The 24,551-nt window shown below is 44.3% G+C and overlaps 1 protein-coding gene across 1 annotated transcript; it reads right to left on the bottom strand.

Annotated features, from left to right (window-relative positions):
* Positions 1-24,171, bottom strand: BHLHA15 (basic helix-loop-helix family member a15). The gene is made up of 2 exons (XM_077274939.1): positions 24,068-24,171; positions 1-1,502 (listed from the first exon to the last, which is right to left on the bottom strand). Exon 2 carries the CDS (start codon positions 1,421-1,423, stop codon positions 890-892), a length of 534 nt encoding a protein of 177 aa, XP_077131054.1. The 5' UTR covers positions 1,424-1,502; positions 24,068-24,171; the 3' UTR covers positions 1-889.
* Between the last annotated feature and the right edge of the window lie 380 nt (positions 24,172-24,551).

Raw genomic sequence — 24,551 nt, 5'->3', positions numbered from 1 at the left:
CTCCAGTGCAGAATGACGATTGCAGCAGGGAAGTGCTTAATGCAGCTCCGTTTTTATGGGATTTAACCCCATAGCTGCTATATAGCATATATTTCTATATAATGTATATCATAACCTTCATATGCTATCAGTCTCGGTCAGAGCTCCGTCACAGTAATGGGCCCCAAAGGTCATTTATTTGTCAGTAGAGTATTTCTTATGGGAGAATTCACGTTTTAGCCTTAAACATATTTTCCCTCTGTGCAGTGATATCCTCAGCCCCAGTCCAGCCCTAGGATATTCAATTGTCTTCATGTTCTGTACGACGTTACTGCTGCAGGTATACTTATCACTTGTGCCAATGACATTATTACAAGGTCCCTTTCTCTTTACAAAATATTTATCCTAAAACCAGTGATTATGACATTACAGCTCATTGCGACCCCATAATTTAATAATTTACATAACATTCATACTACGCTAATCCTAAATCCAATTATCCACCATTAAAGGTTAACCTGTCACATTGTACATGCCGTCCTGTTGGTATAAAGCAGATTCATATATAGCTTTATGTTGAAAGATTATTTATATCCCTGCTTTTTCTAGGCTTAGGGGTCCAGTGGGCGGTCCTACTTGGTAATGGGCCCACCCACTGGACGCCTAAAAAGAGCAGGAATTTCGAGAACCTATACCAAACTTATATATTAATCTGCTCCATTCCTCCTTCCCTGTTTATGTGCAGATATCACGTCCAATGTGCCAAGTTCCCATTAATTACCAGTAAAATGCGGATAATTGGTTTCTGGATGGAATATTTTGTATGATACATCATTGTCATAGGACAATAGAGTCTTTTATGTTTCTTCGGCACTAAAGTTTAAAAAAAGCAAATCCATTGAGCTTTGCATCAACTACCTTGCCGAAAGCTGTGGATTTGTGTAGAGTACTTTTCTAGGTGTTCATCATTGTCCTCCTCCCCGTGTTGCTGCTGGTAATGTCGATAGAGCTTTCCCCCTCTCCTTGTATCCGTCCTCGGGTCCCCGGGCAAGCCACCGCTGGACATATTCAGTACGGTGGCGGTTAAAGTATTTATGTAGTTTTTGGCCAAGGTAAGCGTTTCGATTTTGGACAATTTCTTCTCCGCCCTGACGTGTGGAATGACTTCTCGTAGAGCCTGGAAGGCGTTGTTGAGCTTGTGCATCCTCTGCCGTTCCCGTTCGTTGCTCTCCAGCCTACGGACGCTGTGCTCCTTCCCTTGGGATGACTGTCTCTTCCTCCGGTTGCCGCTCTTACCGGGTTCTTGGCTTTTACTCTTACTCTTCTCGCGATACACGTAGCACTTATCGTTATCATCCTCGCTGGAAGTTTGCTGTTCCGGACTCTCTTCGTCCTCCAAGTCGATTTCCAGTCTTCGTCTCGTTGATCTTGGGTTTGTCTTCATATTTTAGGGTAAAAAGAAACAAGGCGGATTGATCTTTCTCCCAAAAAGCTTCTTCTGACTTTATTCATCAAAGTGAGATCTGTGAAAACACGAGTCAATTAGAAACTGCCCTGAAACTGGGTACTGAAAGTTCACTGCACCTGGTGCATGGTGGAAAAAATCACAAATCGCCGCCCAACGAAAGACATTGTGGTGCCTCTCGTAAAAAAAAAGACAAACAGCTATTGCTCAGTGCCACCATTGGTAATGGAATAGTGGACTGTAGTAGAAGACCACAATTATCTAAACCGGCTTCGGAGGTAAACTAGGAAATTGTGCATTCTATGATCTTTTATAATATTCTGCTTTTAAATAGATTATCTGATTTACAAAACTAATTTTCACATTCAATACTAGGAGCGTCTGATTTAATACAGGAGGAGGTCCGCAATTCAGGACCCTCACTTATCACCCAACGTTACAAAGAGCGTCTGTCGCTCTGGAGGACTGTGCACTTCCCTGCATTACATATTCAATATATTGTAAACTATGAAATTCCTCATTTCTCCTGCGGAGGCGCTGGTGGGGAATTGAACACTTGTTATCAGGTTCTCTGGCAGATCTAACCTGATTGATTGGAATCAGCCTATTATGGGGCGAGGGAAGGGCGTATCCAAACAAAAGTGTAAAAAATCTCCACAGCCCTAAAGACGACTTGTCACTTGCCTTAAATATATAATTTTTATATTACCTGGTGTGAATGCCGCAGTTCTCCTGAATTTGATGTTATTTTCTTCTGTTCCTGCACCACTCTGTTTATTAGATATGGCCTCCTCTTCACTGTGTATAATTCTAGTTTCCTTAGCCAAGGGGGCGGGATTGTCAAGTAGACACCCACAGAGAAGAGTTCAGGACTACGCCCATTTGGCTAAAAAGTCTACATCTATATACAGTGAAGAAAGGACCATATCTCAGGAACGGAGGGACTCAGAAACAAAAGAAAAATAGCGCTGGATTCAGAACAGCAGTTTTTACGCCTGGTAAAAAAAGAATGCATATATGTGTCAAGTGACAAGGGCTTATATACGGTAATTTTGATTGTTTTACTTGATCACACCTATAAGAAAACTCATTCATTGTGTTATATATTTAATTCTTCTATTTTTGTTCATAATTTGTGCTCATTTCTTTTTTACAAATGATCAATGTCTGGTGGGCTTGGGGGTCGTGCAGCCCCGGAGGGATAGACATTATGGGACCCCGTACTCGATGACGATTCTATATGTTTATTCAGAACAATGAATGGAAAGTAAAGGGTTTGCTAATGATATAAAATGCTGTAAGACGAGCCCGGTGAGCCCAGCGCTCATTAGTGGCGGCGACGTATGGTGGCCGTGGGACAATTGGCTCTTTGTGTGGGACGTGAATGGGGTTAAGTGTATGATTAGGATTTCTAAATCTTCCAGTGATATTTACTAATGAGCCTTAATCTGTAGTCTATGAAGGCAGCCCGGAGCCTGATGATTACAGATAAGAAATCTGATCTTCAACGTGACAAATAAAGAGCAAACACACATCAAAGATACAAAGATAGGCCCAGGAACATGGCAGAACCTTGTATGCAGAGAAGATGAAGGCGTAACAGAGAGCCTGAAGCGAGGCAAGACGTCCAACAAGGGTGAGGGGAATAGGGCATAATAGATCACATCCAGGGGTGGCCGGCTAACATGCTACATCCAGAGGTGGCCGGCTAACATGCTACATCCAGAGGTGGCCGGCTACTATGCTACATCCAGGGGTGACCGGCTAACATGCTACATCCAGGGGTGACCGGCTAACATCCTACATCCAGAGGTGGCCGGCTAACATGCTACATCCAGAGGTGGCCGGCTAACATGCTACATCCAGGGGTGGCCGGCTAACATGCTACATCCAGGAGTGACCGGCTAACATGCTACATCCAGGGGTGGCCGGCTAACATGCTACATCCAGAGGTGGCCGGCTAACATGCTACATCCAGGGGTGGCCGGCTAACATGCTACATCCAGGGGTGACCGGCTAACATGCTACATCCAGAGGTGGCCGGCTAACATGCTACATCCAGGAGTGACCGGCTAACATGCTACATCCAGGGGTGGCCGGCTAACATGCTACATCCAGAGGTGGCCGGCTAACATGCTACAACCAGGGGTGACCGGCTAACATGCTACATCCAGAGGTGGCCGGCTAACATGCTACATCCAGGGGTGGCCGGCTAACATGCTACATCCAGGGGTGGCCGGCTAACATGCTACATCCAGGGGTGACCGGCTAACATGCTACATCCAGAGGTGGCCGGCTAACATGCTACATCCAGAGGTGGCCGGCTAACATGCTACATCCAGGGGTGGCCGGCTAACATGCTACATCCAGGGGTGGCCGGCTAACATGCTACATCCAGGGGTGACCGGCTAACATGCTACATCCAGAGGTGGCCGGCTAACATGCTACATCCAGAGGTGGCCGGCTAACATGCTACATCCAGGGGTGACCGGCTAACATGCTACATCCAGAGGTGGCCGGCTAACATGCTACATCCAGGGGTGGCCGGCTAACATGCTACATCCAGGAGTGACCGGCTAACATGCTACATCCAGGGGTGACCGGCTAACATGCTACATCCAGGGGTGACCGGCTAACATGCTACATCCAGGGGTGGCCGGCTAACATGCTACATCCAGGGGTGGCCGGCTAACATGCTACATCCAGGGGTGACCGGCTAACATGCTACATCCAGAGGTGGCCGGCTAACATGCTACATCCAGAGGTGGCCGGCTAACATGCTACATCCAGGGGTGGCCGGCTAACATGCTACATCCAGGGGTGGCCGGCTAACATGCTACATCCAGGGGTGACCGGCTAACATGCTACATCCAGAGGTGGCCGGCTAACATGCTACATCCAGAGGTGGCCGGCTAACATGCTACATCCAGGGGTGACCGGCTAACATGCTACATCCAGAGGTGGCCGGCTAACATGCTACATCCAGGGGTGGCCGGCTAACATGCTACATCCAGGAGTGACCGGCTAACATGCTACATCCAGAGGTGGCCGGCTAACATGCTACATCCAGAGGTGGCCGGCTAACATGCTACATCCAGGGGTGACCGGCTAACATGCTACATCCAGAGGTGGCCGGCTAACATGCTACATCCAGGGGTGGCCGGCTAACATGCTACATCCAGGGGTGACCGGCTAACATGCTACATCCAGGGGTGGCCGGCTAACATGCTACATCCAGGAGTGACCGGCTAACATGCTACATCCAGGGGTGGCCGGCTAACATGCTACATCCAGAGGTGGCCGGCTAACATGCTACATCCAGGGGTGACCGGCTAACATGCTACATCCAGGGGTGGCCGGCTAACATGCTACATCCAGAGGTGGCCGGCTAACATGCTACATCCAGGGATGGCCGGCTAACATGCTACATCCAGGGGTGGCCGGCTAACATGCTACATCCAGGGGTGACCGGCTAACATGCTACATCCAGGGGTGGCCGGCTAACATGCTACATCCAGAGGTGGCCGGCTAACATGCTACATCCAGGGGTGACCGGCTAACATGCTACATCCAGGGGTGACCGGCTAACATGCTACATCCAGGGGTGACCGGCTAACATGCTACATCCAGAGGTGGCCGGCTAACATGCTACATCCAGGGGTGACCGGCTAACATGCTACATCCAGGGGTGACCGGCTAACGTGCTACATCCAGGGGTGACCGGCTAACATGCTACATCCAGAGGTGACCGGCTAACATGCTACATCCAGGGGTGGCCGGCTAACATGCTACATCCAGGGGTGACCGGCTAACATGCTACATCCAGAGGTGGCCGGCTAACATGCTACATCCAGGGGTGGCCGGCTAACATGCTACATCCAGGGGTGACCGGCTAACATGCTACATCCAGAGGTGGCCGGCTAAAATGCTACATCCAGAGGTGACCGGCTACTATGCTACATCCAGGGGTGACCGGCTAACATGCTACATCCAGAGGTGGCCGGCTAACATGCTACATCCAGGGGTGACCGGCTAACATGCTACATCCATAGGTGGCCGGCTAACATGCTACATCCAGGGGTACCCAGCTACTATGCTACTGCGGCGCCCCAGGGTCCTGGTCGTTGCAGTAATGTCATTTTCCTCTAGGGGAGAGTGGTGTTACGTTTGGAGGCAAAGAAGGATAAATGCATCCAGGTATCACAAACATGCAACACATTTCACACTCCAGGCCGCCAGGGGGAGCTCTTGCTCCTATTTATTAGGTCACTCCCCACATTTGTAAAACTGGTGACCTGTAGGGAAAGTCATCAGAGTCAAAACAAAAGAAAGTCAAAAACGCACCCTTTTATATAAAGATTGAAGGTCTCAGCGGACACAAGGGCGCACGTCCAAAACCAGGGAGCCCATCCCGGACAGTACCAGGACCACAAAAAACAGACCTTTATCAAGCACTGTTGACCGAAACGTCGCTACAGGAGGCAGAATAAATGTAAGCTCCTATTTTTTCACCATCCATTGTGGCGCTGTCTCTTTGTTTTTTGTGGTCCTGTAGGGAAAGTCAGTCAGTTCCTGTCAGAGAGACAGTGGGGAAGGAAACAGAAAGATGTGCTAGAGAGATTGCCAGAAGGGAGCTTGTCGTGGAACATCAGCTGAGGCGGAGCTGGTACGATAGGAGAATAGCTGAGCAGACGTGGGGGTCTGCAGCTCCTGGCAGAAAGATGAAACTGAGAAGGAAAGAACATCAGCAGAGAAAGTTCCAGACTGTAGTCTGAGGAGGGAGAAGGACACGGAGCTGTGCATGCCCTCAGAGCTGCAGCTCTTAGAAAGAGACATCGAAGGCAGAATTGTATTGCAGCGAGCGTGCAAAAGAAGTCGTAGCAAAGGAGAGGATACCAGAAGGGGACCAGCCCTACACAGGCTGCCTCCTTCTGAGGTGCAGAAGCCCGGTAGCCGGAACACCGAGGGAGTAATGTCCAGAGGTGGCCGGCAAACATGCTACATCCAGAGGTGGCTGGCTAACATGCTACATCCATGGACTGATGGCTTCTATGCTACATCCAGAAGTGGCCGGCTCTCATACTCTTAGGAGGCACTATAATAGGCTTTGGGAGCGTCATGTTTTCATGTGGGACCATAAAGAAGCGCCAACTTTCAGAAGCGAGTGTGGATGGTGTCTTGAGTTGACCCGACTGCTGACCAGACATAAGCCATGGAGATTACTGGCGCACATTCACACACAGTCGGCCATACCAGATACAAACAGAACCTATAATTATTCATGAAATTCTGCCAGCCAAATAGCTGTGCCCAAACCAATGCGCCAGACACAAAGCCCCATTGTGCGGCTCCATGTCCCCGCACTGCTCTGTACCTCAATAACATGCACGTAATGGCATTCAGCCGCCATAATGTCTCCGTCTCCTCCTGTGCTATTTTCACGCCACAATACCAAATATATTTATTCATTTTTTTACATCTTTTTCTTTAATAGGGTAAAAGCCTATTACACTATTAAAGCCCAGCACTTAACCACTGAGCCAATGTCATGTACTTCACCTTTCAGGGGCTTTATTGTTATGGTTAATTAATATATAGGGTTTTTTTTTTGTTTTACTAATTTTACACACTAAAATCATGTTTAAAGGGTTTGTCTATAACTTTTGCAAATTTTATTAATAGGCCTAAAGTGGTGCAAAAGTAAAAAAAAAAAAATACCAGACGGCACTGCTCCTTCATTCTGCTTCCGGCGTCCAGTCTTCTTCCATTTGTTTGAAGGAGGTGTGACTTGACCACTGCAGCCAATCAGTGGCGGCTGATTGGCTGAAGCCTTACGTTCCCTTCTCTTCCAGTTGGACGGAAGTAAATCTGCACTTAATTTGTAGGATTTTATTTGTAAACTATATGTACATGCAGAGGACAAAGACAAGTCCTTACATGGCCGATCCATTTCTCCGATACTGAGAAATCAGCATTTGAATTGTTATGCAAATGAGGCTGAAGATCTATGTGTAGATCTGAAGCATCTGTCACTCCAGCTCTATTTCCTGCCCTCCAGCCAAGATGTTCTTCACGAAAAAGCTGGTGGCCTTTTTACTGAAGGAGCTTCGTTGGCGGCACTTCCGCCATTGTTTCGCCACCAGCGACATTTGTTAATAATTACTTTAAACTATAACTAGCGAGTGGTTTCTAAATGGAAGCCGCCCAAAAAAATGACTGTGCTACTTTTAACCACTTTTAAACACAGAAGTGGTAAAAGATGGCAGCACTGTCTTTTATACATTTCTGTACTATGTTCATTTTTTTGAGGCTGTTTTGCAATTTTTTTATTCAGGCAGATTCCGCCTGAAAAAGACGTCGTGTGCCCCCACCCTTAAAGGGATCTTATCACAATGAAACACAGAACTGACCGGCGGCTATAGTCTGGGGATAGCCATATCGCACTGGCACTACAGTCAGGAAGTCCAGATAAATCGCTGCCCCCCCCCCCCCCCCCGAGATCATTACTTCATCTCTCACATCTCAAGAACCTCCAGCTACATAGGTGCAACTGAACATTAAATGCATTTTTTTGTGATACTTGTAAGTGCTCCTTTAAGGAGAAAGCCCATTATACATTTCTTAAACTACCTCTTCACCACACAAGATGAACGAATTACACAATGAGACAACTGTGCGGGGTTTTGTACTAATCGGATGTAAAAAAAAAAAAAAAAAAAAACCTCAAAAACTATTAAATAACGTTTCACTCAAGTGATTGAGAAACTGCAGGATAAAAAAAAAAAAAACACAAAAAAAGAAAATCAGTTAAGAAGCTTTTACAACTATCTGTTCAGGAAATGTGAGTCACGGCGGCTCCGATAAGAGCAGCACAATGCTCACATCTCCCCGGAGAAGCCCAACTGCTTCCTACAGAATCACAGAGTGTTAGCGGTGAAGGGACCTCCGTGTCCAACCCCCTTCTTATGTACAAGTCTGTGTCTTGAAAACATTTGAACCATTTTGTCTGCTTTTTTGGAACAATGTTTTTGTGACTTCATAATAAATGTGAAGCAATTTTTGATTTTATATACTTAGATGTAACAATTTCTATGTTTGTCAGTGCTCCTCCTAGTTTTCACGTCCATTTGACAGTGTGCATGGGCTCCCATCTTGGTTTTGGTGCTGCGCCTGTCTATGGCCTAATCAGGGCTCTCCTCTTAGTATTGGTGCGGCCCATCTATGACTTATTCAGTGCTCCCCTCTTGGTATTGGTGCGGCCCGTCTATGGCTTATTCAGTGCTCCCCTCTTGGTATTGGTGTGGCCCGTCTATGGCTTATTCAGTGCTCCCCTCTTGGTATTGGTGCAGCCCATCTATGGCTTATTCAGTGCTCCCCTCTTGGTATTGGTGCCCGTCTATGGCTTAATCAGTGCTCCCCTCTTGGTATTGGTGCCCGTCTATGGCTTAATCAGTGCTCCCCTCTTGGTATTGGTGCTGCCCGTCTATAACTTACCCAGTGCTCCCCTCTTATTAATGGTGTGGTGCCCATCAATGGCTTAATCAGTGCTCCCCTCTTGGTATTGGTGCCCGTCTATGGCTTAATCAGTGCTCCCCTCTTGGTATTGGTGCGGCCCGTCTGTGGCTTAATCAGTGCTCCCCTCTTATTAATGGTGTGGTGCCCATCAATGGCTTAATCAGTGTTTCCCTCTTGGTATTGGTGCCCGTCTATGGCTTAATCAGTGCTCCCCTCTTGGTATTGGTGCAGCCTGTCTATGGCTTATTCAGTGTTCCCCTCTTGGTATTGGTGCCATCTATGGCTTATTCAGTGCTCCCCTCTTCATATTGGTGCGGCCCGTCTATGGCTTAATCAATGCTCCCCTCTTGGTATTGGTGCCATCTATGGCTTATTCAGTGCTCCCCTCTTGGTATTGGTGCGGCCCATCTATGGCTTAATCAATGCTCCCCTCTTGGTATTGGTGTGGCCGTCTATGGCTTATTCAGTGCTCTCCTCTTGGTATCGGTGCGGCCCATCTATGGCTTAATCAGTGCTCCCTTCTTGGTATTGGTGCCCGTCTATGGCTTAATCAGTGCTCCCTTCTTGGTATTGGTGCCCATCTATGGCTTAACCAGTGCTCCCCTCTTGGTATTGGTGCGGCCCGTCTATGGCTTAATAAGTGCTTGCAACAGGTTTTTAGTTGCAGACATCTTTGTCAAAAATCCACCTTGTGTGAACGCACGTCTGCACCATTGATTCCATATTAACGTTCATTCGATGATCACCTTCTGCTCCTGTAACCCTGGGGGGTGGGGGGGCATTGGTAGAATGGACACCGACATATTTTACCACCGCTCCCTCTCACAGATGTTAGGAACAGATCTGCAGCTGAACATCTGGGTTACTGTCATATGAAAGTCACACCGGGCTTTTCGGCGCGGCACATTTGCATAGTCGTGCAGGTTTCACAGGAGTTTCTGAGATCTACACCACCGACTTGGTCATGAGAAGTCAGAAGGTAGAAAGCGATGGAGAAGACTTTATTGTCCTGCGCCGGGCACAGCGTTGGAATCTTTTTTGTTTTTTTTTATTTTCTGCTCAATGTTCTGATGATGAAACCAGTTTATAAATAAATCTCAGATCATCCTGCCCTCCTGATAATAGTCAATGAGGCCAAAATATCACTGGGAGAATGAAATACAAAGGTGAACTTCAGAAATAAGCCGGGGGTACGGTGCCAGGGTAGGGTACGGTGCCAGGGTAGGGTACAGTGCCAGGGCAGAAAACAGGCACACGGTGACCCAGGTCCACAATACACAACAAGACTGAGCAAAACAACATTATAAGGTAGAGGATCGGTGCTCCTATGGGGGACACAAGCAAAAGACCCTCCTCACTGCATCCTACAAGGGTCAGAGCCGTTGGATTTATTAGCAGCAGAAAGAAATGATGGGACATATTTCCACAAACAGAACTTTTATCACTACAGAATACAGAACAGATAAATATATATATATATACTTTTTTTCTTGTCTAGATAAAACAGATCCAAAACCTTGCATGAAATAATAGACTGCTATCTGGCGTTTTCCCAGCAGAGGGCGCCTACTGGATACTATTTTCTCATGGAGTTCCAATGTATTACCATTAAGTGCTCCCCCTAGTGGCAGCTGCAGTCAGATAGAATTCTATCATTATGGCTAACGTTACACAGCATCCGGTGGCCATGAAATATAAAATTGAAATGTTAAAGACTGTTTTTTTTTTCCTTGGGGTCGTAGCAGAAATCAGCGGGTAGTTGCTAACTACCTGCCTGTTCTGCTGTGCACCGATCTCTCACTCTTGGCATTGGCTTTTTGTGATGTCACATCGACAGGACAGTTCCTTCTATTCCGCCCGACTCTGTCTACAGGGAACCACTGCTGACATCATGCTGACTGACAGCTGCCTAACTGCTGGACCCATAGGGAAAAAGAGTCCTAGATAATCCCTTTAAACTTCTACATCACGATTAAGGCTGCATTTTTCACTGCTAAATTATGGTTCCCAGTAGTGATGAGCAAACGTGGTTTGATAAGGTGTTATCTGAGCATGCTCGGGTGCTAACCCAGTGACATCTTCCTGCTCGAATAATATGTCGAGTCCCAGCGGCTGCATGTCTCGCAGTTGTTCGACATTTGCAACACATGTAAGGATTGCCCTACAAACAGGAAATCTTTGCATGTGTTGCGGCCGGATCCTCGCCTAACAGGGGTTGCCCACTGTTTTTCTCTTTGCTGACTTATCGACAAGGATAGGTCATCAATATGAAATCAGTGGGAGCTGACATCGTGCAGCAGCGCAGCTGAGTCAGTGTAATAGGCGCTGATGTGCAGTACTCGGAGCGGCCACTAACACTGTATGGCGCTGTGCTGGTATAGTTATACTCCGCGCACCATTTACAGTCGACCGCCACCAGAGCTGAAAATACTTCCTCTGTGAGGAGATTTTGGTGAAGTTTTTTTTCATTTCCTGAAGCATTTTTTTAAATCTTTTTTTTTTTCCTGATGCGTTTTTATTGCAGACTTTTGATAGGACAGTGCTTAGACTGGAGCATTTTCCATCAGGAGGGATCCTGTGACCCCACATCGACCACTTGGTCACCTCTATGGCAGTTTACAGAGGAATGAATGGATATGTCATAAATGCGGCAGGTCGCAATACAGTTAATATTTTTAAAAACTTTTTTGTACTTTTCCCTTGCTTCAGTATTCTCCATGGGAGACTAGAAGCTGCGATCATCCGATCGCTTGTGCTAAATAGAGCAGGGCAGGGAGGGAGAAATGACGCGCTCCCGCCTGCGTGTGTTAAATCCCACTGTCGGTGATTGACAGCAGTATATAACAGGTTAACATCCACGGGTGGAACACCACTCCACCCGCGGCTGTTAGAGGACCTTGATGGCTGATTAAATGAGTTGTCATGTGCAGGGAAAGATGAGGAAGAGGTGAAGAAAAACTACTAAAGAAATGCATGCGGATCATGTCTGTATGAGTCTGGACTGGTCCCAACTAATATCGGAAATGTCTTCTAGGTCACCAGAAAGATAAAAGTCCTCGCCGCCCATTGGCAGCGAGGGGGACGCTGTTGTGAATTCCGTTCTTGGGCTCCCTCCGGTGGTTGTAAGTAGCACTTTTGTGAATTCTGCTCTTGGGCTCCCTCCTGTGGTTTTGAGTGGTATAGCTGCTTCTTGGATTTAGCATCAGCAGCTGCTTCCACTGATCATCTTTCTGGCTCGGCTATTTTAATCTGGCCTTATCCCTCAATCAATGCCAGTTGTCAATTGTTCCTGCTTGGAGCCACTGCTCTTTTGGATTTCCCTGACACTCTGACCAGTTCTGCAAAGCTAAGTCCTTGCTTGTCCTTTTGCAGTCCACTTGTTGTGGACTTTATTGTTCAGCACATTCTATGTTTTGCTCATTTGTCCAGCTTATCAGTATGGATCTATTCAGCTAAGCTGGAAGCTCTGGGCAGCAGATTTTGCCCTCCACACCTTTAGTCAGGTGTGGAGATTTTTGCATATCTCTGCGGTGGACTTTTTCTAGTTTTTATTACTGACCGCACAGTGTTCTTTCCTGTACTATCTAGCTAGAAGTGGCCTCCTTTGCTAAATCTTGTTTCATACTACGTATGTCATTTCCTTCTCCTCTCACAGTCATTATTTGTGGGGGGCTGTCCTATCCTTTGGGGATTTTCTCTGAGGCAAGATAACATAGTTAGTAAGGCCGAAAAAAGACATTTGTCCATCCAGTTCAGCCTATATTCCTATATTCCATCATAATAAATCCCCAGATCTACATCCTTCTACAGAACCTAATAATTGTATGATACAATATTGTTCTGCTCCAGGAAGACATCCAGGCCTCTCTTGAACCCCTCGACTGAGTTCGCCATCACCACCTCCTCAGGCAAGCAATTCCAGATTCTCACTGCCCTAACAGTAAAGAATCCTCTTCTATGTTGGTGGAAAAACCTTCTCTCCTCCAGACGCAAAGAATGCCCCCTTGTGCCCGTCACCTTCCTTGGTATAAACAGATCCTCAGCGAGATATTTGTATTGTCCCCTTATATACTTATACATGGTTATTAGATCGCCCCTCAGTCGTCTTTTTTCTAGACTAAATAATCCTAATTTCGCTAATCTATCTGGGTATTGTAGTTCTCCCATCCCCTTTATTAACTTTGTTGCCCTCCTTTGTACTCTCTCTAGTTCCATTATATCCTTCCTGAGCACCGGTGCCCAAAACTGGACACAGTACTCCATGTGCGGTCTAACTAGGGATTTGTACAGAGGCAGTATAATGCTCTCATCATGTGTATCCAGACCTCTTTTAATGCACCCCATGATCCTGTTTGCCTTGGCAGCTGCTGCCTGGCACTGGCTGCTCCAGGTAAGTTTATCATTAACTAGGATCCCCAAGTCCTTCTCCCTGTCAGATTTACCCAGTGGTTTCCCGTTCAGTGTGTAATGGTGATATTGATTCCTTCTTCCCATGTGTATAACCTTACATTTATCATTGTGAAACCTCATCTGCCACCTTTCAGCCCAAGTTTCCAACTTATCCAGATCCATCTGTAGCAGAATACTATCTTCTCTTGTATTAACTGCTTTACATAGTTTTGTATCATCTGCAAATATCAATATTTTACTGTGTAAACCTTCTACCAGATCATTAATGAATATGTTGAAGAGAAGCTTTCCTGTTTCTACCTTTAGGGGTAGCTAGTTCTCCGGCTGTGACGAGGTGTCCAGGGAGTGACAGGAACATCCCACGGCTACTGCTAGTGTTGTGTTAAGATCAGGAACTGCGGTCTGTATAGTTACCACCTGCTCAGAGCTAGTCGCATGTCGCTCCTAAATTACCAGTCCATAACAGGACGCTGAGTGACCCTCTGCTGACGGTGGAACAGCCTCACCTCTCCCATCATGGCAAATAGCTGTATTTTCTATTTGTTCTTCTACCGTACCGAGAGCTTTTGGCCTTCAGAGTCCCCGGCTCTAGGTCACTTGCACTGAAGTATGACGACACGTAAGACCACAGCTCCGGCAAGGCTGAGCCTGTCCTACTACTTATCAGGAACAATGTGTTCCTATCTGGTTGCTTTATTTTCTATTCCTGCTCTTGGAAGATTGTCTCCTCCTAGCAATGACTGGACCTCAAGGTGCTGTGTGTATCTGACTATCCGTAGAATCTGTCACCAGGTTTTTGCTCCCCCATCTGAGAGCAGCATTATATAGGGGAAGAGACACTGATTCCAGTGATGTATCACTTACTGGGCTACTTGCTGTAGTTTGGATAAAATCCCTCTTTTATCTGCTGCAGATCTAGCAGTTCTCTAATGTTGAGCTTTGTATAACCCCGCCCCCTCCACTGATTGGCAGCTTTCTGTGTACACTGTACATAGGCAGAAAGTGGCCAATCAGTGGTGAGGGCGGGGTTATACAGAGCTCATAAACATGGAGGACTACATAGCAGCAGGATTACTAGTCCTCTAGTGATAATCTCCTGCTTATAAATCAGTGATTTTATCAAAATTTCAGCAAGCAGCCCAATAACTGGAATTGGGGTCTCTTTACCTACATTATACTGCTTTTAGATTAGGCGGCAAAAACTGGTGACAGATTCACTTTAACCCCTTCCTGACATGCGCCGTACTAGTACTGCTCTAACTAGCGCCGATCGTGGGCATTTAACCCCTCTGATGCCGCTGTCAGTAGTGACAGGGGCATAGAGAATAATCGCGCAGGGAGGGGCGCTCCCTGCGCGCTCCCACCAGAACAACGTGATGTGGTGGCGTTGTTTTGCTGGTCCCCATCGAGACCCCTGGATCCAAGATGGCCGCGGGGTCCTTCCGGGTCCTTCAGTGGGGTGGCTTGTCAGCACTGGCAAGCTTCCTACACTGCCTGTCAGATTGCTGATATGACACTGTGCTATGCAAAGTGTCAGATCAGAGATCTGACATTATATAGTGATGTCCCCCTCTGGGACAATGTAATAAAAAAAAAAAAAAATGTGAATGTGTAAAAATAGATTTTTTTAAAATCCCCAAATAAAGAAAAAAAAATAATAAATATATTTTCCAATAAATCAATTTATGTAAATAAAAAACAATAAAAGTACACATATTTAGTATCGCCGCATCCGTAACGACCCGACCTATAAAACTGTCCCACTAGTTAAGCCCTTCAGTGAACACCGTAAAAAAACGAGGTAAAAAACAATGCTTTATCATCATACTGCCAAACAAAAAGTGCAATAAAACGCGATCAAAAAGACGGATATAAATAACCATGGTACCGCTGAAAACGTCATTTTGTCCCGCAGAAAATGAGCCGCCATACGGCATCATCAGCAAAAAAATAAAAAAGTTATAGCTCTCAGAATAAAGCGATGCAGAAATATTTTTTCTATAAAATAGTTTTTATTGTGCAAAAGCACCAAAACATAAAAAATGATATAAATGAGATATCGCTGTCATGATACTGATCTGAAGAATAAAACTGCTTAATCAATTTTACCACACGTGGAATGGTATAAACGCCCCTCCCCCCAAAAAGAAATTCCTGAATTGCTGTTTTTTGTTCATTCTGCCTCCCAAAAATCGGAATAAAAAGCGATCAAAAAATGTCATGTGCCCGAAAATGGTACCAATAAAAACATCAACTCGTCCCGCAATAAACAAGACCTCACATGACTCTGTGGACCAAAATATGGATAAATTATAGCTATCAAAATGTGGTGATGCAAAAGCATTTTTTGCAATAAAAAGCGTCTTTTAGTGTGTGACAGCTGCCAAACATAAAAACCCGCTAAAAAAACGCTATAAAAGTAAATCAAACCTCCTTCATCACCCCCTTAGTTAGGGTAAAATAATAAAATAAAAAAATGTATTTATTTCCATTTTCCCATTAGGGTTAGGGTTGGTGCTAAAGTTAGGGTTAGGGTTGGGATTAGGGTTGGAATTAGGGTTAGCATTAGGTTTGTGGTTATGGTTGGGATTAGGGTTAGGGGTGTGTTACAGTGGTTTACCTGCACATATGGGGTATCAGCGTACTCAGGATAAATTGTACAACAACTTTTGGGGTCCAATTTCTCCTGTTACCCTTAGTAAAATAAAACAAATTGGATCTGAAGTAATTTTTTTTGTGAAATAAAGTTAAATGTTAATTTTTTTTTAAATATTTTCAAAATTCCTGTGAAGCACCTCAAGGGTTAATAAACTTCTTGAATGTGGTTTTGGGCACCTTGAGGGGTGCAGTTTTTAGAATGGTGTCACTTTTGGGCATTTTTGGTCATATAGGCCCCTCAAAGCCACTTCAAGTGGGAGGTGGTCCCTAAAAAAAATGGTTTTGCAAATTTTGTTGTAAAAAAAATTAGAAATCGCTGGTCAACTTTTAACCCTTATAACTCCCTAACAAAAAAAATTATGTTTCCAAAATTGTGCCGATGTAATGTAGACATGTGGGAAATGTTATTTATTAAGTATTTTGTGTGATATGATTTGCTAATTAAAGGGCATAAAAACTAAAAGTTTGAAAATTGTGACATTTTCAACATTTTCGCCAAATTTCTGCTTTTTTTCACAAATAAACGCAAGTTATATCAAATAAATTTTACCACTATAATAAAGTACAATATGACATGAGAAATTAGTCTCAGAATCATCAGGATCCGTTGAAGCGTTTCGGAGTTATAACCTCAAAAAGTGACAGTGGTCAGAATTGTAAAAAATGTCTGCTGTTTTTATTTTTTTTCCTCCTGTTTTTGTGTTTAACTTATAGGGTAAATATTTGTAATTGTCATCAATTTGGGTAATTATGCCGCAACACCAAAACACAAACTGCTGATTTTTGTACATTTTTATATCTATGTTTGAGGAAAAGGAAGTTGATGTAACTACTTTACTACCTATGATGTACATTTTCACCATAGATTGCTAATAAAAGTATGAAGCCAGCTCAGGAACAGAACCAGCTTGATACGAGGCAGATGCCGGCTGCGTTACATTGCCGGCATCTGCCTGTAACTGCAGCAACCGGAGCTTACTCCGATCACTGCAATCTTACCATATAAATACAGCTGTCAATCCCAGATAGCAGCATTTAAATTACGTAATTTAGGGGAACTGATGAATTATCACGGCAGCTTGGGCCTGTGAAGCTCAGAGATTTCACTATATACTGCATTATTGTAGTATTAACTCCTTAAAGAACAGAGGTATTTTGGATTTTGCATTTTTCATTTTTTGCTCCCCTTCTTCCCAGACCCATAACTTTTTTATTTTTTGGTCAAAATGGCCATTTGAGGGTTTGTTTTTTTGCGGGACAAGTTGTACTTTTGAACGACACCATTGGTTTTACCATGTCATGCACTCGAAAACAGGGAAAAAATTCCAAGTGCGGTGAAATTGCAAAAAAATGTGCAATCCCACACTTGTTTTTTTGTTTGGCTTTTTTGCTAGGTTCACTAAATGCTAAAGCTGACCTGCCATTGTGATTCTCCAGGTCATTACGAGTTCATAGACACCTAACATGACTAGGTTCTTTTTTATCTAAGTGGTAAAAAAAAATTCGAAACTTTGCTAAAAAAAAAAAAAAAGCACAATTTTTCGATACCTGTAGCGTCTCCATTGTTCGTGATCTCGGGTCGGGTGAGGACTTATTTTTTGCATGCCGAGCTGGCGTTTTTAATCTTTTGATCGCCCGTTATTGCATTTTAATGCAATGTTGTGGTGACCAAAAAAACGAAATTCTGCCGTTTTGACTTTTTCTCGCTACGTTGTTTAACCAAAGAGGGTCCTATCCATGTTAGTTGAAACTGTAGAAATACAGGAGGTGCTCGCCTGGTGGGCTCGTATAGGACACAACCACTAGACTCGCCTTCTGTCAGCCTCCGCAGAACCCGAGAATCCAAACCCCAGTTGTAGTATTGGGATTATGGGTTTTCTCTGAGCTGCTGACATTCAGGTAAAGGATCTGCCCGAGTAATACCCATCACTATTGATGAGTGAGACCTCCGAGAGAGTACAGTGGATGGACTGTACTATTGATCCATCTACCTGCCTAATACCCATCACTCTCTGCCACTGAACTAAATACTATCATGTTGGGACAAGGACTTATTATCGTGTACATAACAGAAGGATGCAATGTACAAATCTGAGCAATATGCTCCCATACCCAGTGTGGGACTGGGGTTGGTGCCTAGGGCCCCACCAGTAACTTCAATTCCAGGGCCCCACTTTACAGCTACATGCAAATTTGACGTTATCCTCATTCACAAAATTCCATAGCAATAAATTAGGTTAATTGTTAAACTAATAAGATGTTGCCTTTGCCTGTATATGGTGAATCAAGTGTATTGTGCCATGTACTGCTCATATAGAGTTGGTGGTGGTGGCCCACCAGAGGATTCTCCTGTTCTCCTGTGGGCCAGTCCATACCCCTTCATCCCCAAATATCTATTATAAATGCTTATTGATCAGTATATGAGAGCAAAGGGTAAGAAAACATCAGATACCTCATAGAAAGTATATTGACAAAACTATTTCATAGAGGGCTGTTTGCGTGGACTTGGAAAATGGTGATATGGTAAACACTAATTTCCTTGGGTAAAGGTTATATCATAAGCACATGTAAGTACACTGACTTTATAATACCAAATTTACAGCCGGCATTTACGGTACCGGCCGCAGGTTTCCTAACCCGAATTCGACAGCTTTATATATGACTATCAAATTGTTGTTGTCAGGAGAGCCACTGCCAGTCCAGACATCGCCTAACCCTGTAGAAAACTGAAAACAATTAACAAGCAAGCGATTTGCTTTTGCGGGGAGTTTGTTATGGCGGTGTCATATTGAAACTATGAATCATAAACTCAAATACTCCTTAGAGCTTAACATAATAATGCAAACAGCTAAAAAGCCTGATGTACATATAAATGGCTAATATATAGAGAGAAGCAGGACTGGAAGGTAGATAAAGGATTGGATGAGCCAACTGGATCCACACAGTGTGGGTAAGATCTGGGAGGTGCAGAGGTAGCCGTCACATCCAAACCTCGGTGTCTGAGGGCCCAATGTCACAGATTATACATTAGATCTCCATCAGTCTGATAGAATTTAGGCCAATTTCACACATCGTTTTTTTCATGGTCTGAATATGGATTGTGATGGACAGACTGACCATTGGTGATCTCCTGACCCAAACTCTACAGTGTCATAGGCATGTATGAGGTTATTGAGTTCAGGTAAAGAGACATGCGGCCAATCAAGACAGCATGGACCATCTTAGAAAGAAAAGAAGAAGGAGGGAAAGGGGGAGAAGGAGAAGGGGAAAATAAGGGAGAAAGAGAAAAGGGCAGGAGAAGGAGGAGAATGCAAAAGAGAAGGAGGAAGAGATCAGTTAATAGAAGCTAGCTGCAAGCGGTCATCATTGTAATAATGCAGTGACATAAATCTGCATAACTAATCACATGCTAAATAGTTGCAAGTCAAATTTACAGTGGGGAAAAAAAGTATTTAGTCAGCGACCAATTGTGCAAGTTCTCCCACTTAAAAAGTTGAGAGAGGCCTGTAATTGACATCATAGGTAGACCACAACTATGAGAGTCAAAATGAGAAAACAAATCCAGAAAATCACCTTGATTTATTTATTTTGCAATTTATGGTGGAACATAAGTATTTGGTCATTAACAAAAGTTCATCTCAATATTTTGTTATATAACCTTTGTTGGCAATGACAGTGGTCAAACGTTTTGTGTAAGTCTTCACAAGGTTGCCACACACTGTTGTTGGTATGTTGGCCCATTCTTCCATGCAGATCTCCTCTAGAGCAGTGATGTTTTGGGCCTGTCACTGGGCAACACGGACTTTCAACTCCCACCAAACTTTTTCTATGGAGTTGAGATCTGAAGACTGGCTAGGCCACTCCAGGACCTTCATATGCTTCTTACAAAGCCACTCCTTCGTTGCCCTGGCTGTGTGCTAGGGATCATTATAATGCCCAAAGACCCATCCACATTTCGTCTTCAATGCTCTTGCTGATGGAAGGAGGTTTGCACTCAAAATCTCATGATACATTGCCCCATTAATTATTTCATGTACACAGATCAGTAGTCCTGGTCCCTTTGCAGAGAAACAGCCCCAATGCATGATGTTGCCACCCCCCATGCTTCACAGTAGGTATAGTGTTCTTTGGATGCAACTCAGCATTCTGTCTCCTCCAAACACTACGAGTTTTGCTTCTACCAAACAGTTCTAATTTGGTTTCATCTGACCATATGACATTCTCCCAATACTCTCCTGGATCATCCAAATGCTCTCTAGCAAACTTCAGACAGGCCCGGACATGTACTGGCTTAAGCAGGGGGACACGTCTGGCACTGCAAGATCTGAGTCCCTGGCGGCGTAGTGTGTTACTGATAGTAGCCTTTACAGTGGTCCCAGCTCTATGCAGGTCATTCACTAGGTCCCCCTTTGTGGTTCTGGGATTTTTGCTCACCGTTCTTATGATCATTTTGGCCCCACGGGGTGAAATCTTCCGTGGAGCCCCAGATTGAGGGAGATTATCAGTGGTCTTGAATGTCTTCCATTTTCTTATTATTGCTCCCACAGTTGATTTCATCACACCAAGCTGCTCGCCTATTGCAGATTCAGTCTTCCCAGCCTGGTGCAGGGCTACAATTTTGTTTCTGGTGTCCTTCGACAGCTCTTTGGTCTTCACCGTAGTGGAGTATGGAGTGTGACTGTTTGAGGTTGTGGACAGATGTCTTTTATACTGATAACAAGTTCAAACAGGTTCCATTACTACAGGTAATGAGTGGAGGACAGAGGAGCCTCTTAAAGAAGAAGTTACTGGTCTGTGAGAGCCAGAAATCCTGTATGTTTTTAGGTGGCCATACCAGGTGATGATACTTATTTTCCACCATAATTTGCAAAATAAATCTTGCCAAATCAGACAAGGTAATTTTCTGGATTTGTTTTCTCATTTTGACTCTCATAGTTGTGTTCTACCTATGACGTCAATTACAGGCCTCTCCCATCTTTTTGAGTGGGATAACTTGCACAATTGGTGGCTGACTAAATCCTTTTTTTTGTGTGTGTATGCACAGCGTATGTGTATATAGACATATGACATGTGCAATGTGTAGAAATATTTACACATGTGTATGTGCAGTGTGTATAAATATATATACACGTGTATATGCAGTGTGTGTGTATATATGTGACATGTCCATTGTATAAATATATTATACACACTGCACATACACATACACATGTATATACACACACGCACTGTACATACACATATTTACACACTTCACAATCACATGTATATATATTTATATACACTGCACACACACGTATATACACACACACTGCATATACACTTATTTATACACTGCACATGTCACATGTATATATACACACACACAGACTGTACATACACATATATAAATATATACAGGTGTATGTACAGTGTGTGCGCACATTCACATGTATACGCACACTGCCCGCACATACACATACATGTGTATGTGCGGGCAGTGTGCGTATACATGTCAATGTGCGAGCAGTGTGTGTATACATGTGTATGTATGTGCAGTGAGTGTATACATGTGTATGTGCAGTGTGTATACATGTGTATGTATGTGCAGTGAGTGTATATATGTGCAGTGTGTGTACACGTGTATGTGTGGGCAGTGTGTGTACACATGTGTATGTATGTGCAGTGTGTGTATACATGTGTATGTGCAGTGAGTATACACATGTGTATGCATGTGCAGTGTGTGTATACATGTGTATGTATGTGCAGTGAGTGTATAAATGTGTATATGCAGTGTGTGTATACATGTGTATGTGCAGTGTGTGTATACATGTGTATGTGCAGTGAGTGTATACATGTGTATGTGCAGTGTGTGTATACATGTGTATGTGCAGTGTGTGTACACATGTGTATGTATGTGCAGTGTGTGTATACATGTGTATGTGCAGTGAGTGTATACATGTGTATGTGCAGTGTGTGTATACATGTGTATGTGCAGTGTGTGTACACATGTGTATGTATGTGCAGTGTGTGTATACATGTGTATGTGTGGGCAGTGTGCGTATACATATGTATGTATACATGTTACATGTGTATGTACGTGCAGTGTGTATACACATCTGTATGTACGTGCAGTGTGTGTACACATGTGTATGTACGTGCAGTGAGTATACATGTGTATGTACGTGTAGTGTGTATACACATCTGTATGTATGTGCAGTGTGTGTACACATGTGTATGTACGTGCAGTGAGTGTATACATGTGTATGTATGTGCAGTGTGTATACACGTGTATGTATGTGCAGTGTGTATACACGTGTATGTATGTGCAGTGAGTGTATACACGTGTATGTATGGGCAGGGAGTGTACACATGTGTATGTATGTGCAGTGTGTATACACATGTATATGTATGTGCAGTGTCTGTATACATGTGTATGTATGTGCAGTGAGTGTACACACGTGTATGTATGGGCAGTGAGTGTATACATATGTATGTATGTGCAGTGTGTATACACATGTGTATGTATGTGCAGTGTCTGTATACATGTGTATGTATGTGCAGTGTGTGTATACATGTGTATGTGTGGGCAGTGTGCGTATACATATGTATGTATACATGTTACATGTGTATGTACGTGCAGTGTGTATACACATCTGTATGTATGTGCAGTGTGTGTACACATGTGTATGTACGTGCAGTGAGTATACATGTGTATGTACGTGTAGTGTGTATACACATCTGTATGTATGTGCAGTGTGTGTACACATGTGTATGTACGTGCAGTGAGTGTATACATGTGTATGTATGTGCAGTGTGTATACACGTGTATGTATGTGCAGTGTGTATACACGTGTATGTATGTGCAGTGAGTGTATACACGTGTATGTATGGGCAGGGAGTGTACACATGTGTATGTATGTGCAGTGTGTATACACATGTATATGTATGTGCAGTGTCTGTATACATGTGTATGTATGTGCAGTGAGTGTACACACGTGTATGTATGGGCAGTGAGTGTATACATATGTATGTATGTGCAGTGTGTATACACATGTGTATGTATGTGCAGTGTGTATACACATGTGTATGTATGTGCAGTGTGTGTACACATGTGTATGTATGTGCAGTGTCTGTATACATGTGTATGTATGTGCAGTGAGTGTACACACGTGTATGTATGTGCAGTGAGTGTATACATATGTATGTATGTGCAGTGTGTATACACATGTGTATGTATGTGCAGTGTCTGTATACATGTGTATGTATGTGTGGATTGTTCATGGAAAAACAAAATTAACCATCGCTGGAAAATAACGCCTATCCAATCTTATGAAGCAAACAAATAATATAAGACCCTCTCTTATTCCGGGGACACACGGTACATACATGTCTGTGGACAAGGACCTGGCAGCCAGGATGCTAAAACCATTGTGTGAATATTTTCGGTCGTCTTTCATTATGTCTGAAGGACAATCTGACCGTAAAGCATTTCCCCCTGGAACACAAGCGTCCTCCGGCTCCACAATCCTGCTGTATTGCATGAAGGATCTGGCATTTTCTGACATCATACAGATATTGTGAATTGGGGGATTCTACTAGTCAAGACCCCCACTGATGTTCTGCCCACAGTTCACCCTCCAGGTTGATAGTCGTGGCCACTAAACTTGTCACCGTCAATCATATCCGGGGGGTCCTGATATTTATCGAGCCACCCATCGGTACTAATTACGATTTCGGATCCGTGACCAATAGATTCTAGTGATGAACTTTGTGCATTTCTGGGCACCTTGTGCCCAACAGGGTTAAGGTGCAAAGTGTGGACCTTGGCAATCACTGTGCACACAAGTGAGTCACAAGCATGAAGGCGTCCATTGTGCATGCTACATATCACTTTCCTAAGTGACAGCCTTGTTCTCCTAATACCCAGTCTTATAAAGTACAACTATTCGTGTAGGAGAAGCTAATCAGAATAACTGCACGTGAATGGATCTGGCTGTCGCACCATATAACCCCCCATCCATGGCCTAGGGTGGTTAGGGTGACCCCCATGCACATTACCTGCTTTGTCCAGTGCCTTCAGCCCAGGTGAGGATACAGGTGCAGGTCAGGAGCAGGGAGGTAGGTAGCAGGCGACTGCTGTGAGCCTGGGGATAGTACACGTCGCTTTAGTGCACAGTTAGGGAAGGGGTGGGGTCTGGCAGCATCCCACATGCAAAAACCAAACAAGCCCCAGAAGCTGTCCCAGCTGTGGCACACGCTCCGCTCTGCCAGTCGTCGCCCCATTGTCATTCTGCAAGGAAATGTTCCCGTTCTTATTTAGAAAGAACGCCTAGGTAAATACGATACGTATCTGCACAATGTTCCCGAGACAATGCCCTGCATTATACTGCCCCAATATGGAGACGTCTGCAATCCTACAGGCGAAGAGACTATTCCCAAAAGCATCAAAGTGGCCAAACTACAACTCCCAGCATGCACTGACCAATACAAAAAAATAGATTCTGTTTTTGGTAAAGTTCGGAGACAAACAATTTGGATGTAG

This window comes from Ranitomeya variabilis, chromosome 7 (assembly GCF_051348905.1).
Source record: "Ranitomeya variabilis isolate aRanVar5 chromosome 7, aRanVar5.hap1, whole genome shotgun sequence".
NCBI classification, from domain to species: domain Eukaryota; kingdom Metazoa; phylum Chordata; class Amphibia; order Anura; family Dendrobatidae; genus Ranitomeya; species Ranitomeya variabilis.
Note: the sequence above shows the minus strand (reverse complement) of the source record. Positions and strands in the feature narration are given on the sequence as shown.